We start from the raw sequence: 19,008 nt of genomic DNA on the forward strand, positions 1-19,008 counted from the left end.
GTAGATTTTACTAATGCCACGGAAACTGATTTTTTTAACGTTATTATTTTTTTAAAAATATCTTAAACAAATGCATTGCCACTCTTGAGAAAGTTTCTAGAATATTATATAATAGTTTATTTTCTTATTTATAATATTAATTTTAATAATAAAAATAATTATTCAAACATATAGCAAACAAAAATATTAATATAGAATACAGTTAAATTTACATATTTCTTTTAATCCTCCGTTGGCACGGTAGATTTTACTAATGCCACGGAGACTGATTTTTTTAACGTTATTCTTATTTTAAAAATATCTTAAACAAATGCATTGCCACTCTTGAGAAAGTTTCTAGAATATTATATAATAGTTTATTTTCTTATTTATAATATTAATTTTAATAAAAATAATTATTCAAACATAGAGCAAACAAAAATATTAATATAGAGTACAGTTAAATTTACATATTTCTTTTAATCCTCCGTTGGCATGGTAGATTTTACTAATTCCACGGAGACTGATTTTTTTAACGTTATTCTTTTTTTAAAAATATCTTAAACAAATGCATTGCCACTCTTGAAAAAGTTTCTAGAATATTATATAGTTTATTTTCTCATTTATAATATTAATTTTATTAATAAAAATAATTATTCAAACATAGAGCAAACAAAAAATATTAATATAGAATACAGTTAAATTTACATATTTCTTTTAATCCTCCGTTGTCATGGTAGATTTTACTAATTCCACGGAGACTGATTTTTTTAACGTTATTCTTATTTTAAAAATATCTTAAACAAATGCATTGCCACTCTTGAGAAAGTTTCTAGAATATTATATAATAGTTTATTTTCTTATTTATAATATTAATTTTAATAATAAAAATAATTATTCAAACATATAGCAAACAAAAATATTAATATAGAATACAGTTAAATTTACATATTCTTTTAATCCTCCGTTGGCACGGTAGATTTTACTAATGCCACGGAGACTGATTTTTTTAACGTTATTCTTTTTTAAAAATATCTTAAACAAATGCATTGCCACTCTTGAGAAAGTTTCTAGAATATTATATAATAGTTTATTTTCTTATTTATAATATTAATTTTAATAATAAAAATAATTATTCAAACATATAGCAAACAAAATATTAATATAGAATACAGTTAAATTTACATATTTCTTTTAATCCTCCGTTGGCATGGTAGATTTTACTAATGCCACGGAAACTGATTTTTTAACGTTATTATTTTTTAAAAATATCTTAAACAAATGCATTGCCACTCTTGAGAAAGTTTCTAGAATATTATATAATAGTTTATTTTCTTATTTATAATATTAATTTTAATAATAAAATAATTATTCAAACATATAGCAAACAAAAATATTAATATAGAATACAGTTAAATTTACATATTTCTTTTAATCCTCCGTTGGCATGGTAGATTTTACTAATGCCACGGAAACTGATTTTTTTAACGTTATTATTTTTTTAAAAATATCTTAAACAAATGCATTGCCACTCTTGAGAAAGTTTCTAGAATATTATTTAATAGTTTATTTTCTTATTTATAATATTAATTTTATTAATAAAAATAATTATTCAAACATAGAGCAAACAAAAATATTAATATAGAATACAGTTAAATTTACATATTTCTTTTAATCCTCCGTTGGCATGGTAGATTTTACTAATGCCACGGAGACTGATTTTTTTAACGTTATTCTTTTTTTAAAAATATCTTAAACAAATGCATTGCCACTCTTGAGAAAGTTTCTAGAATATTTTTTAATAGTTTATTTTCTTATTTATAATATTAATTTTATTAATAAAAATAATTATTCAAACATAGCAAACAAAAATATTAATATAGAATACAGTTAAATTTACATATTTCTTTTAATCCTCCGTTGGCACGGTAGATTTTACTAATGCCACGGAGACTGATTTTTTTAACGTTATTCTTTTTTAAAAATATCTTAAACAAATGCATTGCCACTCTTGAGAAAGTTTCTAGAATATTATATAATAGTTTATTTTCTTATTTATAATATAATTTTAATAATAAAAATAATTATTCAAACATATAGCAAACAAAATATTAATATAGAATACAGTTAAATTTACATATTTCTTTTAATCCTCCGTTGGCATGGTAGATTTTACTAATGCCACGGAAACTGATTTTTTTAACGTTATTATTTTTTTAAAAATATCTTAAACAAATGCATTGCCACTCTTGAGAAAGTTTCTAGAATATTATATAATAGTTTATTTTCTTATTTATAATATTAATTTTAATAATAAAAATAATTATTCAAACATATAGCAAACAAAAATATTAATATAGAATACAGTTAATTTACATATTTCTTTTAATCCTCCGTTGGCATGGTAGATTTTACTAATGCCACGGAAACTGATTTTTTAACGTTATTATTTTTTTAAAAATATCTTAAACAAATGCATTGCCACTCTTGAGAAAGTTTCTAGAATATTATTTAATAGTTTATTTTCTTATTTATAATATTAATTTTATTAATAAAAATAATTATTCAAACATAGAGCAAACAAAATATTAATATAGAATACAGTTAAATTTACATATTTCTTTTAATCCTCCGTTGGCATGGTAGATTTTACTAATGCCACGGAGACTGATTTTTTTAACGTTATTCTTTTTTAAAAATATCTTAAACAAATGCATTGCCACTCTTGAGAAAGTTTCTAGAATATTTTTTAATAGTTTATTTTCTTATTTATAATATTAATTTTATTAATAAAAATAATTATTCAAACATAGAGCAAATCCCATGGTTCCGATGGACATTTAAAAAAGGTATCGAATTAATTTAAAAAGAAAAATTACAAGCAATTAATAAAGAAGTTTCTATTTTGATTTGTTCTTTTTTTTTTTTTTTAAAGAACAACTTTTAATATTAACAAATGAAAACAAAAAATGTCTCATAGTATTATATTAGGGTGAAAAGTTCGTGGGTTTATTCTGTTGAAACTTTACTTTGAAACCGCATAATGTAAATGTTTTTGTAAAATTTATTTACTTTGGAAATACTAATTAAAAAAGAAAAAACGCACGAACTTTTGATTTACCCTAATATTAAAACAAAATTCGTTAATGAATGTGTCTCGTTAAATCATAGAAATAAGAATAAATGAGATTAGTATCTAAAGTTGGATGAAAAGGTTGTTGTTTGATTGAGGGTGGTCTGAAAGAAGACTCCGAAACGAACGATTTCTGCGAGTCGCGTAGAAACGAGTTTTCGCTACGATCGTACGCCAATATTCTCCCACTCTTTCTCTCTCTCACCACCTCCATCTTTTCCTTCATCTCCTCCTCCTTCCCCTTGATCCCCTCCCCCTCTTCCATCTCTCTCGTACGCTATATTTATTCTACCTGATTGTGAGACTCCGAACCGCGCGATTTCTGTCCACCGACAGTAATTTTCTCAACAGCGCACTGTTTCCGAATGGAAAATACTGATATATAGGGTGTACCAAAAATTCTTGAACAAATAACAGCTTGGATTGAAATTTTGAAAATTTGAAAAGTAACGGTCTGTCCACCGTCAGTAATTTTCTCAACAGCGCACTGTTTCCGAATGGAAAATACTGATATATAGGGTGTACCAAAAATTGTTGAACAAATAACAACTTGGATTGAAATTTTGAAAATTTGAAAAGTAACGGTCTGTCCACCAACAGTAATTTTCTCAACAGCGCACTGTTTCCGAATGGAAAATACTGATATATAGGGTGTACCAAAAATTGTTGAACAAATAACAACTTGGATTGAAATTTTGAAAATTTGAAAAGTAACGGTTTGTCCACCGTCAGTAATTTTCTCAACAGCGCACTGTTTCCGAATGGAAAATACTGATATATAGGGTGTACCAAAAATTGTTGAACAAATAACAACTTGGATTAAAATTTTGAAAATTTGAAAAGTAACGGTCTGTCCACCGTCAGTAATTTTCTCAACAGCGCACTGTTTTCGAATGGAAAATACTGATATATAGGGTGTACCAAAAATTGTTGAACAAATAACAGCTTGGATTGAAATTTTGAAAATTTGAAAAGTAACGGTCGGAAGATGGCGCTTAATTTCTTTTTTTTCCGCATTGATACTTAATGTTATTATCATTTGAATGTTATTAAATGACGGATTATTATTTACATTCGAATAAATAATTTAATATCAAGAAATATGACAATATTTGTTTACCTTTGACTTAACCTTAAACTTAAGGAACGTTGATAGTAATATCGATTTATGATTTAGGTTACTAAAATTTACATGTGTTCTTCTAGAAAGTGTAAAATGATATATAGAATTTAAAATCCTCCTCTAACACGCTTCATTTGTTTTTACATTTTATCGAAATGGATTCTAAAAATCGGTACAAATTAAAACAACGAAATTTGTGCTTTATTAGATTTGTTCAAATTAATTGAGTTGTGTAACATGAAAACCGTGTTGTAAATTGTCCTAATTTTTGCATCATGTTTTCGCAATATCGTGTTAGAAAATAATTAAATGTACCATACTTTCGATCAAACGTTTATTATCTCGTTTAATTTGTATTGATTTATAATATGTTTTGTAACTTAATAATAACTATACTTTTATTCATTTAATTTTATATATTAAGTTGTCAGTTTCGATTAATTATTATCAGAGTTATGAGATTTTTAAGCTGCCAACAGGGAAAATACGAAGAAACTTTTTCCCCTGACCTAATATTTAGAAATCGTTTTGCCATTCTATATGTAAAATGCATCTATTTATGAATTGGAACTTGTAATTTAACTTGTACTCAACTGTAATTTCCAACATGCAACTGATCTCTGATGGATAAACTAGTCATAACGATACTTCGATAATATCTAAAATACTTTCTCTAATGATAAAACTAATACAAATGAAGTTTAAGATTTCTAAGATGTGTTAATTGCAAGTAGAACATCGATTATCTGAACATGAGTAATTCGTATATGGATCGTTTATCCGAATACAGAATAATGAGCCGTTTATTTTGAAAGTGGCGTAATTCCATTTAAGTTAAAAGCCCCATCGGTTGGCCAGTTAAGCCGTTTTCTTTTTTAGAAAAATTATATTCATTCAATAAAATAACTTACATCTAAACTAATGGTTTAACCTGTAAGCTTGAGCTTTCAGCTTTGAATAAAAATAAAGAAAAGACAAATTATTCATAAATATTTTAATAATAAATTAAAAAAAACATAGATTTGCAATGTCCCTATTTTTAGCCAACTTTCTCCCTCTTTTGGCCACGCATGTCCCCTCATTTGGCCATGTTTCCTATTTAAAATAAATAATTAATTAATAACTAATTTATTAAATAAATCAAAATTGAATAATTCAAAACTCGTGTACAAAGAAATTAATTACTCATTAGTGTTAAAAGAACTAGTTGAATACTTTATGTACAAATATATATAACCTCAAAGCGAATAGCCATAAGTTGGCTAATGATAAAAACAGAGGCAATAATACTGTCTCCATGCTTGGCCACCATATTTTTAATGGAGAATAATTAAAAATCACTTAATTTTCAATTTCTATAATAATTTTAAGCTATGTTAATTGCAGAAAAAAAAATATTTTGGTTGCTATTGTCAAAAATGAAATATATAGGTTAATAAAAATCACAGTATCCTTACCTTACTTAACAAGAAACCATCCAAAAACAGAAGTCTTGCACAACTTTATTTTTTTTCGTTTTTAAATATATTTTTAAAATAATCCGAATTACTTTCAATGATATTTTAAAATTAGAATTTTTTTTTTATAAACTGTCACCATGTGCACATCAGCATATAATTTATAATCACTGTTGTGGCATAAAGTGGCCAATAGAGGAGGCCTGGCCAACCGAGGGGGCTTTTACCTTATGTTCGAATCAAGATATTGAAGGATTTGCGTTAGATTAAATTGAAAAATATAAATAACAAATGAGATGACATAAAAGAACAATGTTTTTGGATTTCCAAAGGTGTCAAATGTATCATCCCAATTAGCATAATTAACATTATTTGAGAAATAATATGTTTTTGATGACTTTGATTAAACTTAGGTCACTTTTAAAATCAATTAAATGACGTTTTCAATTCTTAAGAAAGCACGAGTTCATAGGAAAAGTAAATTTCTCTTGGAATAAAAATAAATCTGTGTACTTTAAAAATTATATTCAACTTTTATTCTTTGTTAAATAATTTTTTTATTAATTTATTTTATTTTATTTTATTTTATTTTTAATTTAGTTTATTTTATGTTATCTTGATTGTTATTTTTACTGCAGAAAACCTGAATAAATAACATCTCTTTCAAAAATTTGAAAGAAAATAAACGGATGTTATATAAACGTATGTGCTACGAAAAACCGAGTTTGGTGCGCTTGAACACGTTTTATTTAACTTTGGTGTGCTAAATGCTTCCTTTGAAATTTCTTTCTTTTCTCAAAAACAGGGGTTAAAAAATTTCGAAAAAAAAAAAAAATTAAATTAAACTTTTATATATATATATATAAATAAATAGATAAATTATTCAGTTTTCAATTTGTGTATGCTGAAGAGATTTAAAATAACTGTGATGTGCAGGTGGTGGTATATAAAGTCATAAATCCAATCCTTGTATCTTAGATTTGTGTATGTGAGATTTGTGTTTTTTTTTTATGTAGTAGTACAAAATTGATATTAATAACATTATTTGAAAAATAATTTTATTTTGATGGCTATATACAAAATATTTATATCATATATTTAATATTTATTTTTTCAGAATAACATTTTTATATATTTTTATGTTTTATTATTTATATATTTATATTATGTTTGAGATAGAATAATACTCACACGTACAAGATACACACATACACACACGTCGGTGCGCCGATCGCACACACACGCAACACGCCGGTCGCTTATACAACAGCACGGTGTATATAAACAGAATACACTGTACACAACCTAACCTTATATATTATTATAATTATTTATTATTATTAATATTATTATTATATATATTTTATATTTTTTTTTATATTTATTATTATTTTTATATTATTTATTTAATATTTATATTTTCAGAATAACATTTGTATTTTTGAGGAATGGACGTCATTTATTATATTTTATAAATATATTATATATTATATATTATATATTTATATAGTTATATATTAGCCTTATTAGAACTTTTTTTCATACTTTGTTAATAAATAGCATTTGTCATTCTATAGAATGCCTAGGAAAAGTATGTAATAATTCATATCGTATATTTCGTACATTGTCTAAAAACGCTAGGTATTCTGTAGAATGCTGACTTTTCGAACATTGCCGGTAACATATAGATTATTTTTTGTTCGATAAACACCTACACAGAAGCACAAATAATATCAATTGGAACAAATGGTGTCGCTTGCTTCTACTGCAGACAGTTTGCACATCACTTATTTTATTATTTCAGGTTGATGGTATTAACAATCATCATTAATATTGGTATTAGTTGTCTCGAAGACATTATAGAATTAAGATATATATATACACCATCTCATTAAAAAAAAAAAAAAACTAAAATTATTAGATAAAATGTCTAAAAATTAGCAGGTGACCTGAATGTTACACTTGCTCCCATTGAGGGTTAAACAACACAAAAAAAGCACAAGAATGAGAAAAAAGGAAATATTTGACTGACGTGCCAGGGCTCACGGTTGAGTATGACTGGTCTATAGTTATAGAAATAAAGATTAGCAATGTTTTTGTAAAGTTACTTCCGTTAACCCACCCGTTCGAGTACAAGCCGTTACTTTTAACGACGAGTAGCAAGCAAGCAAGCAAGCAAGTTTCGCGATCGATTAGCTTAGCATCTCTTGAGAGACGTGTTTCTTCTGGTAAAACACCACGGAGAAAATAGAAGAAAATAATAGAAAATATATATATATAAAAAAAAAGAAGAGAAATAAAATAGAAAGGTAAGAAATAAAGCGATACTGGAGAGTGTAATTTTACGTTCCATTTAGTTCACGCCGGAGGAAGTTATTTAGTTGAAAGATGAAAGCGCATTCGAGCGAGTAATAGATCGATCATATTGAACTCGACGAGTTTGTAAGAATTTTTGAGTAAAAGCTACCGTACCTTTCAGATTTTTATTGTGTTTGTATTAATTATTATATAATAAAGAACAATTAATAAATGTGTAAATGTATAGGTTACTGTTAATTGGATAAATGGTTTAAATCAATTTTCAGTATTTATTACTAAAAAAATATTATCACTTTACAATCCTATTCGAATTCTGACGTTATTCTGATGTAACCGTAGGTTACTATTAATTGGATCAGTATTTTCAATAAATTGTTAACATTATATTTATAATAAAATATCATTTTGACATCCTAATACAATCCTGATGTAATTCTGATGCAACTATAAGTTACTATATAATGGGTTACTATTAATTGGATCAGTATTTTAAATAAATTGTTAGCATTTATAATGTCACTTTAGAATCCTAATGCAATTCTGATGTAATTCTGATTATAAGTTACTATTAATGGGTTACGAGTAAAATTGGATTAGTATTTTAAATAAATTGTTAACATTTATAATAAAATATTACTTTGCAATCCTAATGCAATCCTGATAGAATTCTGATGCAACTATAAGTTACTATTTAATATGTTATTATTAATTGGATCGGTATTTTAAATAAATTGTTAGCATTTATAATAAAATATTACTTTGCAAACCTAATGCAATCCTGATAGAATTCTGATGCAATTCTGCTGATATTATAATTATCAACAAATTATTATTTATTATGATATTAAGTATAAAACGTTCTATTACTCATTGTCAGATTTATTCCTACAATTAATTCAAAATCGGACATTTCGTACTTACAATTAATGACCTAATTATATTGAACGCAATTTTTGTATTCTCCTATAATTTATTTTATATATCACTGATCAAATAAATAAAAGTTCAGTTTATTTATAAAAAATAAAAATCATAATCATTATCCTCATGATACTCGACGAATAGGAGGGGTGATTCCTGTACAGGATTGTTTACCAAAATTATAACTTAATGAATAAAGTAATCAAGAAAATTGTGTTCTATTATCGATAGAAATAAATTATTTTAAAAGAAACCTAAAATATAATGCCATGAACTTTCTTGGTAACCTAACATTTGTTATAACATCATTTAAATCTTTCATTATCTTTCCTGCAGTCTATTATTTTTGCTTGTTTGATTGTTCCTATAATCTTCGACATATTAAAGGGATATTCTTATACCAAACGATTAACCAAAACTATAACATGAACTAGTAAATGATCAAGATAAACTAGTAACGTTTGAGTCAATAGAAATAAATTTAACCAAAACCTAGATAGAAAAAAACGATACGAATATTCTCGATGATCAAACAATTACTATACTTATATTCCAATATTAATATTATACTATTATAACATTGTTAACGTTTATATCATTAATCTAAAATATTGTCTCTCCATATTTGTTTAGGAATTAAAAATAAAAGCCGGAGCTGAGAAACTTCGAGAGGTTGCTACCGATCGCAAGGCACTCTCGGATGTCGCGACGATCGTGAAGAAGGCCAACAGCAAGCTGAACGAGCTCCAAGCTGAGCTCCAGCAGCTCGAAAGTCAAATTATACTGACGCAGGGCCAGCCGCAGTCGCCGCAACAAAATCACTCCAACGGTCAAGGTAAAGCTCGTTTCTTCTCCTTCCACAGGCCCCCTCACTCCCACCCCCAACCCCTTAAGTCCCTGCCAGCCCCCACCCCACCTCCTTAAGTCTCCGTATCCCCATCCCACCTCCCTAAATCCTCGTATCCCCACCCCACTTCCTTAAGTCTCCGTATCCCCCACCCCACTCCCTTAAGTCTCCGTATCCCCCACCCCACCTTCTTAAGTCCCCGTATCCCCACCCCACCTATCTGTGTGTCTTTCTCTCTCTTTCTTTCCTTTTAGTGCATAACCAGAGAGATACCATCTTCGCTTTCGTTCTTCTACTGGTTCGAACCTTCGAACGCACGAACATCGACCGTGTCGTCGTAGTTGTCGTCGTCGTTGTTGCTTCGTGCCAGGCCCAACAGCTTAAACGGGTTTTATGTAACGCTACGCGTTAGACTCGATCGATCGACGATTATAATAATATTCTTTCATTGTTGATACGTCTTAAAAGAAAAATTTTATTAATAATTTTTTAGTGAAAAATTATTTAACAAGAGGTTCATTAGTAATTAATTGTATTTTTTTTTTTTTTTTAATTTCTATGTAACCTAATTTTTGTTGAGGGAATTATAAAAGGTTAATTTGCGAATTATGGTATTCGTTAGTATGATATATTATTTTATTGGTTTAATAATTAATATCATATTGGTATAATAATATTAGGATCTTGTTCAAGGGCAGAAACATTGGCGGGATTTATGATAATAATAATAATAATACAATATTGAATAGATTGGTATTATTGTAAATATTGTATAATATTTATAATATTATATTATTTATTATTAAATTATGCTATATATTTTATTATAAACGTTACACCGAAATTTGTGTTAAGAGTTTTTCCGTTTGGTGGAATATGGATTATTATAGGCACAGAAATAATTATTCTAAAAATTGAATTATAAAAGTTGTTTAACATTTATTCGTAATATCTTTCATAAGAAAAAATTATCCTTTTCTGTAGCATTCACATACCAATTACAAAAATCAATCGATTTCCGATAATCTATTGGATGTAATTTTTGAATAGCTGAGTTACAATACAAAAATCTTTCAACAACTCGTATTGTTGATTCTCCAAATCGTATCTCGTGATACTTGCAGTTAAAATAAAGTAAATCATATTGTTTGTGTAGGATTTCCTTCGAGTATCATTGTCATTGTCTCAAGGCTGAACAAATATCACGATATTCATTCCTAAATCGTAATTAAACCAAATTGCATAATTGATAATAATAAATATTAATAAATAGAAAACGATATATGATATACTATTCTTCCAAGAAATTTGCTTTTACCCATTTAAATTAATAATAATTAATTACCCATAAATAATAATAATTAAATTACCCATAAAATCATTTGTTTGTCATTATTCCATAAAGTGTTTCTAACGGAACTTGAGATAAAAATTTAGTTAAATTTTTTGTTTATAGAATATGTTCCCACAATTAGGCTAATAAACCTCAAGACATCCTGTATAGTATAATTCATATGTATAAAAAACATATACAACATCAAAGTTATATTTATAGTATATTAATATTCGTTTACATTTGTTCATGATTATATTAGAAATTTATTAGTCGGAATTAATAATAATGTTATGAGCAATTGCTATTCTCGTTCGTATGTAAATATTTTTTTATCAGTAATACCATAAAGTATGAAGTCGTTTCGAAGACTCGTTAAACTATTCGAAATACTTCCTTAGACATAGTGTAATCGAAAGTTAGTACAGACGCGTACCGGTGTTTCTACATTGAATAGATAGTTAAATCGAATCTGTCTGTCTGTTAAATAAATTTCTCCGCACTAGCAATCGAATTTAAATAACTTTCGACGTGTGATCTGGCTCGGTGAATGTAAAGCTACGAAATGAAGTTTCTTACACGATTGCATAAGTGAACGTAAAATCAAGTGAAATAGTACGAATTGAAATAACACACATACACTCGTGCATTAAACATGCGCGCGTGCTAACACCTCCGCACCACCCACACATTTACACACATGTTAGATAATAATAATAATAATAATAATATATATGCTAACAACTTAGATTATACATGTATTTTTTCGGTCATTATTATAAAACTATTTAATTCGTTGCTAATGAAAAATGTTCTTATCTTATCTTAAATGTTAAATCGTTTAAATACATTTACGTAATTACAATTTAATCTTCTATTACAAACAATATAAATAATACATGGTAATAAATAACAATATAATATATAAATACATGGTAATAAATATTACAAACAATATAAATAATACAGTAATAAATAATACAATGGTAATAATTAATTCATGTAGGAAGTATTGTTTATAAGAAGAATGTTCTATAAACATTTAATATAATAATATATTTATATATAGTAACACCACTAAAGTATAGTATATATTGTTATACTTATCGTAAGCTATATTAAATATAGAAATATGCTTAATACAAATATTTTAAATTAAAAGTTTTTTAAAATGAAAATATATAATGCAAAAAAAATATGAGTGAGAAAAATAATTCTTATTTTTTGTATTAACTTTGAAAGCAAAATTCTGACAAAGCTACTAATTACAGTTACAAAATATAGTCACTAGATATAGTTACTATATAATTATTATACGCATATTTTTGTTATAACTTTCGAATAGAACGTTTAACAGTTCATGCAGTTTTATAACATTCGTGTTCTTATTTTTTACTTGTATAATATTCTGATAAAATTGTACAGATAAATACTTGAATAATCTGCAAATAATTACTATACAGTCACTAAATATAATTACTAAATTTATTTACTAGATACAGTAACTAAATCTATTTATAGGTATTATCAATAAATAACTAGATATTTAATAGTAACTAATAACTGGATATTATTACTAAAGATATTGAAAATACATTGATTGGTTTCTAAAATCGATTTTGGTTAGTGGCTCGTTAGAAAAGGATTTATTATAGTAAATCAAATATATAAAGTATAACGGCAAAGTTTTCGAATGTAACAACGAACCATTTTGGTGAAAGAATCCTCGGATGAATCGTTATGGCTCGTTAACGGGGGGCGACACTTAATAATGGTTGGTCACTAACGAGGCGTCGAGACGACTTTGTCGCTTTATAAACTCCAACGGTGCGTGCCATTCGTCGACAAGAGAGATATCTCTTGTTTCGTACTATTAGTGCGGTTAGCAAATCGAGCGTGTCCTTTGAGAATCAGTATGACACTGAAAGAGAGAAAGAAAGAGAAGGATAGAACAAGAAAGATAAATTAATAGATAGATAGTGTGAGAGAGAGAGTAAGATAAAATGATAGATAGATTGATAGATACAAAAGGGAAAAATAAAACCCTAGGTAAATACGTTTAGTTAGAGAAAGAGAGAGAGAGAAAGAGAAGGATTGAACAAAAAGATAAATTAATAGATAGTGTGAGAGAGAGAGAGTAAGATAAAATGATAGATAGATTGATAGATACAAAAGGGAAAAATAAAACCCTAGATAAATACGTTTAGTTAGAAAAAGAGAAGGATTGAACAAAAAAGATAAATTAATAGATAGATAGTATGAGAGAGAGTAAGATAAAATGATAGATAGATTGATAGATACAAAAGGGAAAAATAAAACCCTAGATAAATACGTTGAGTTAGAGAATGATTGAACAAAAAAGATAAATAATTAGATAGATAGTGGGAGAGAGAGTAAGATAAAATGATAGATAGATTGATAGATACAGAAGGGAAAAATAAAACCATAGATAAATACGTTCAGTTAGAGAAAGAAAGGGAGAAAGATTAATGGATTCATTTAATTCTTTGATTTATAATGTTTATTAATTTTTGTTGAATAATAATTTAATCATAAAAAGAAAAATAAGAAAAATAATATACGTATTTAACGTTAAAACGTGAAATCTATTAATTTCTGAAATAATTAGCTAAACTCTAAAATAATTGTGCTAACCTGTTTAAATATGAAAGTAAGTAAAGTAGTAATATTTTTTTGTTTCGTATAGGTTAGGATTCGATTTAATACCGAACGATTTTATAATTGTTATTTTTTGGTTCTGTAATGGTTGTTTGATATTTTATCGGTTACGAATCGGTTCGATACTATATCCTTCTTTAAAAATTGAGTTTTCGGTTTTTCATCAGCTATTGTTTGATTTAATATTTGCTACTGTTCGGTTTGTTTCATAAAACTTTTATAACTGTTACTTTTCTGTTTTGTATCAATACAAAACATTTTTATACGCTTCTCTATCAATTTAATTTCAATTTTAAAAGATCTAAAATCGAAACAAATTTCAGTGAGAATATTTATATTAATAACAATTTTAAAATACTATTTATGAGTACGTATATGAATGGTAAAAATGAATAAATAAAATAGCTTAAAATTGTTATTGGGAAATTGTAAATCAAGTCGTATTCGTTGTTTTAATGCTGAATAGAAACATTTATTATTATTATTATTATTATTATTATTATTATTATTTTATTATTATTAGTATAATATTCATAACGGTTATGACATTTTTTACGATATTAATAACTGTTGGAGTTAAAATCAATACACGATAATTGGAAATAGTTATTTTCGGAACCATTTTAACCTCACTTTTCAACTTTGCATCCGTCATTTCCGTCTTTCTCGTCATATCGACGTGAACTTTCCAATACATTACTCGATGAATCGATGCACACATATTTTCTTCAACTTCATATCTTTGGTTCTTTCTATTTTCTTATTTTTAGACATGACTGCAAGCAGTTATTTATGTTTTCGATATAGCTGAAAGTGTAACGGGTGATTTATCTTACGAGAGTATTTGAGGTATTCAAAAATTCTTTAGAATGTCTACATTTTATATTTAAATCCTAAATTTATTATGTTTCTTTTCTTTTTATTGTCTGAAAATATAACATTGATAGATTAACTTGAAATTTTTATCTTTCTTTTCTTTTTTTTTTTCATTAATAATTGAAACGAAGTTAATAGCATTGAGAATCGTCTTCGAATTATTTTTACTTTAAAAATTTGGTATTTTTAAAAATTCAAAAATTCTTAATAATGCGACAGAATGTATTTCAATTTACAATTAATAGGAATTTGTACAATACTATTGCATGTAATTATTAATTTATTTTTTGAATTTTTAATATAAACACGATTAACAAGTGCGTACGTGCGTGTTTGCGTGCGTGCGCATGCGCATGCGCAACAAAAATAATAAAAGTGAGTCTAAAAATATTTAAACTCGTTTTTGTCGCGTTAACGTGAACCAACATCGGTGAAGTTTCTTACGAAAAAGTGAAACACACAGAAATGTTGGTTGGTCCATGGTCATTACCCTTTACTCGAATCCCCCTTTCTCCCCTTCTCTCCCCCTTCGCCCCATTGTTAGTCGCAAGGCATAAATTAGCGATGATTAACACGATGTTCCACGTAATCAGGGGTCTTTGCATTCATTGGTGCAGTTTAACAAAATGCGTTGGACCATTTTGTCGAGAGGATTGCAACAATTTCATTTTTAAAGTAGGTTTCAGTCTAATGTAAGCTAATTTCGTGATTTTCATCCTTTTTAGCTCATTTATGTATATTACATAGATTAGGTTCTACTATGTATATAATATTTTATTCTATTATAACGAGAAAAAAAAATTATTGTACTTTAAATAATTACAAGTAATTTTATTGAAGACAAGTTTAATCATTTTTATTCAAATAAAAAGAAATTTTTAATATTATTATAATATATTACAAATTATATATTATAATATAAATTATTATTTTCATTCATTAAATATTATTTATTAATAATAAATTGATAATTCCAAATATTATGAAATTTTTTAATTAATAATATTATAAGTTTTGTAAATTGTTGATTGATTAAACATGTATATATAACTAACATTACATTCTCTTGCAATTTATCGCGTGAAAAAACCTGACTTTAAATTTGAAAAGATGTATATTTTATTTCCATCGATGTTAGGATTGCAACAATTTCATTTTTAAAGTAGGTTTCAGTCTAATGTAAGCTAATTTCGTGATTTTCATCCTTTTTAGCTCATTTATGTATATTACATAGATTAGGTTCTACTATGTATAATATTTTATTCTATTATAACGAGAAAAAAAATTATTGTACTTTAAATAATTACAAGTAATTTTATTGAAGACAAGTTTAATCATTTTATTCAAATAAAAATAAATTTTTAATATTATTATAATATATTACAAATTATATATTATAATATAAATTATTATTTTCATTCATTAAATATTATTTATTAATAATAAATGATAATTCCAAATATTATGAAATTTTTTAATTAATAATATTATAAGTTTTGTAAATTGTTGATTGATTAAACATGTATATATAACTAACATTACATTCTCTTGCAATTTATCGCGTGAAAAAACCTGACTTTAAATTTGAAAAGATGTATATTTTATTTCCATCGATGTTGGTTTCATATTGAAAACGTGTTTAAAAAATACTTCATCAATTACACAACTAATAGTGTGAGAAGGTAATTCGTGTGTATTAATTAAAAACAAACAACACTAGTGAATAATCATTTTTATAATGATGAAAGTTTAAATGCTCGTAAGAGACTGATTTCGAACGCAGTGAAAAATTGAATAGAACCGATTTTCAAGGATATACAAAATTAAAATAAACATTGTAAGATCTTGAAAGATAGCATATAATATTGACTTTTAAATATCACTTTATTGGTCGTAGTACAGCGTTGTGTATTTGAATCAATATAAACATTTTTAAAATTTTTATAAATTGTGTACAGTTTTGTTTATCACTGTATATATTCTTTTTAATTTAAAAAAATTTTTTTTTATATACTTTAATATAAGTATATAAAATATAATATAATATATATTTTATTTTCTTATAAAAATTTGTTTAGCATATAATTCGATGCATATATTAAAGCTCATGTTTATTGGCAGATGTTGCATCACTGTATATATTTTTCTGTAAAAATTTTTTCTATATACTTTAAAATAAGTATATAAAATATAATATAATATATATTTTATTTTCTTATAAAAATTTGTTTAGCATATAATTCGATGCATATATTAAAGCTCATGTTTATTGGCAGATGTTGCATCACTGTATATATTTTTTTGTAAAAATTTTTTCTATATACTTTAATATAAGTATATAAAATATAATATAGGATATAATTTATTTATTTCTTTATAACAATTTATTTAGCGTATAATTTGATGCATATATTAAAGCTTACGTTTATTGGTCGATGTTGCATCACTGTATATATTTTTAAAAATTTTTTCTATATACTTTAAAATAAGTATATAAAATATAATATAATATATATTTTATTTATTTTCCCATAAAAATTTGTTTAGTGTATAATTCAATGCACATATTAAAGCTTACGTTTATTGGCCGATGTTACATCACTGTATATATTTTTCTGTAAAAATTTTTTCTATATACTTTAAAATAAGTATATAAAATATAATATAGGATATATTTTATTTATTTCCTTATAAATATTTATTTAGCGTATAATTCGATGAATATATTAAAGCTCACGTTTATTAACCGATGTTACATCACTGTATATATTTTTTTAATTTGTTTCTATATACTTTAATATAAGTATATAAAATATAATATAGGATATAATTTATTTATTTCTTTATAACAATTTATTTAGCGTATAATTTGATGCATATATTAAAGCTTACGTTTATTGGTCGATGTTGCATCACTGTATATATTTTTAAAAATTTGTTCTATATACTTTAAAATAAATATATAAAATATAATATCAAATATATTTTATTTTATATACTTTAAAATAAGTATATAAAATATAATATCAGATATATTTTATTTATTTTCCCATAAAAATTTGTTTAGTGTATAATTCAATGCACATATTAAAGCTTACGTTTATTGGCCGATGTTACATCACTGTATATATTTTTCTAAATTTTTTCTATATACTTTAAAATAAGTATATAAAATATAATATAAGATATATTTTATTTATTTCCTTATAAAAATTTGTTTAGCGTATAATTCGATGAATATATTAACGTCACATTTATTCGCCTATGTTTCAACGTGAAAAATAATTCTCGATTTGCTGGAATATTTCTCTTCGATATTTTCTCAACCTTTTTCGAAATTGTATAATCGAAAATGCAAGGTGGGTGGAGAATCGAGGCCGTTCCGAAGGCCACAAGAATCACGTTTGCCTGGAAAAGGCGCCTCGAAGGCAAATATCTGTATAAATGTAAGTAGTAACTACTTGCATAAACTTATATAGGCATATTATATACAGGGTGTCTTAAACTTAAACGATCAAACTACGAACACTTAATCAATATCTAAAAAGAAAAACTCAAATTTTATGTAAAGTATCTTAATAGACACTTTAATTACAAAATTTAAATTAATTACGAACAAATTTTGTATATGTGGAATGAGCAACTACGCATTTTCCATTAAAGAAAACGGAAGGTCGACTATGTTTATCTAATCTGCGTAGGTTATTTATTTTTTTTTTAAACCATGTAGTAACATATCATTTTCGTGTCATTAATTAATAATTCTATAAAAGTAATACGATGTTATAAAAAAATTAGTACAAAAATTTTTAAAGACACATTTGATAATATTGTCGTTGTTTTGTTCGAATGCAAGCATAATATCGATTGACAATAGAATTAATAACACAACGCGTTTAATGACAATTTTCCAGAGTTTTCAATACGACTGCATTTTTAATTCTTCGCACCAGTTCCACGTGTGAAGTAATTTCACTGGAATAGACCTTTTGTTCGAGGAATCCACATAAGAGTAAAAAATCAATACGTGTTAAGGACTACGTCAGTATTACGTCAAAGTTTCGTTTAGTTTATACCAAATTCGTTCATTATTTCGAAACTAAATGTTTAACCCAACAAACTTTCCAAATATTTGGAATCTTCTTTTTAAAACGTAAATTAATGTTTCACAGTTTGATCGTTTAAATTTGTAACACCCTGTATATGTATATCGTATATACATATCTTTAGTACTCTTATCGGACTCGATCAAAGACTATAAAAATTTTTAATCGCGACGTACGCGACGCTTCCTTTGGAGTTAACCTTTGCTCGTTTGAAACACCAAGTGTCCGTAGCTTT

The 19,008-nt window shown here is 25.8% G+C and overlaps 1 protein-coding gene and 1 long non-coding RNA gene across 5 annotated transcripts in view; one reads left to right on the plus strand and one right to left on the minus strand.

The window, feature by feature from the left end:
• The window catches only part of LOC122515613 (serine/threonine-protein kinase N), a 128,937-nt gene that overhangs the window by 54,380 nt on the left and 55,549 nt on the right, over positions 1-19,008 (plus strand). For all 4 annotated transcript variants that reach the window (XM_043633015.1, XM_043633016.1, XM_043633018.1 and 1 more), the window contains exon 3: positions 9,566-9,767. In XM_043633015.1, coding sequence (XP_043488950.1) covers positions 9,566-9,767 — 202 coding nt within the window. The remainder of the gene's footprint in view (positions 1-9,565; positions 9,768-19,008) is intronic.
• LOC122515615 lies at positions 17,229-18,082 on the minus strand. The gene is made up of 2 exons (XR_006303316.1): positions 17,766-18,082; positions 17,229-17,282 (listed from the first exon to the last, which is right to left on the minus strand). It is a non-coding gene; the product is annotated as an uncharacterized LOC122515615 (long non-coding RNA).

The sequence above is a fragment of the Polistes fuscatus genome, unplaced genomic scaffold, assembly GCF_010416935.1.
Source record: "Polistes fuscatus isolate 324 unplaced genomic scaffold, CU_Pfus_HIC Scaffold18, whole genome shotgun sequence".
NCBI lineage: Eukaryota > Metazoa > Arthropoda > Insecta > Hymenoptera > Vespidae > Polistes > Polistes fuscatus.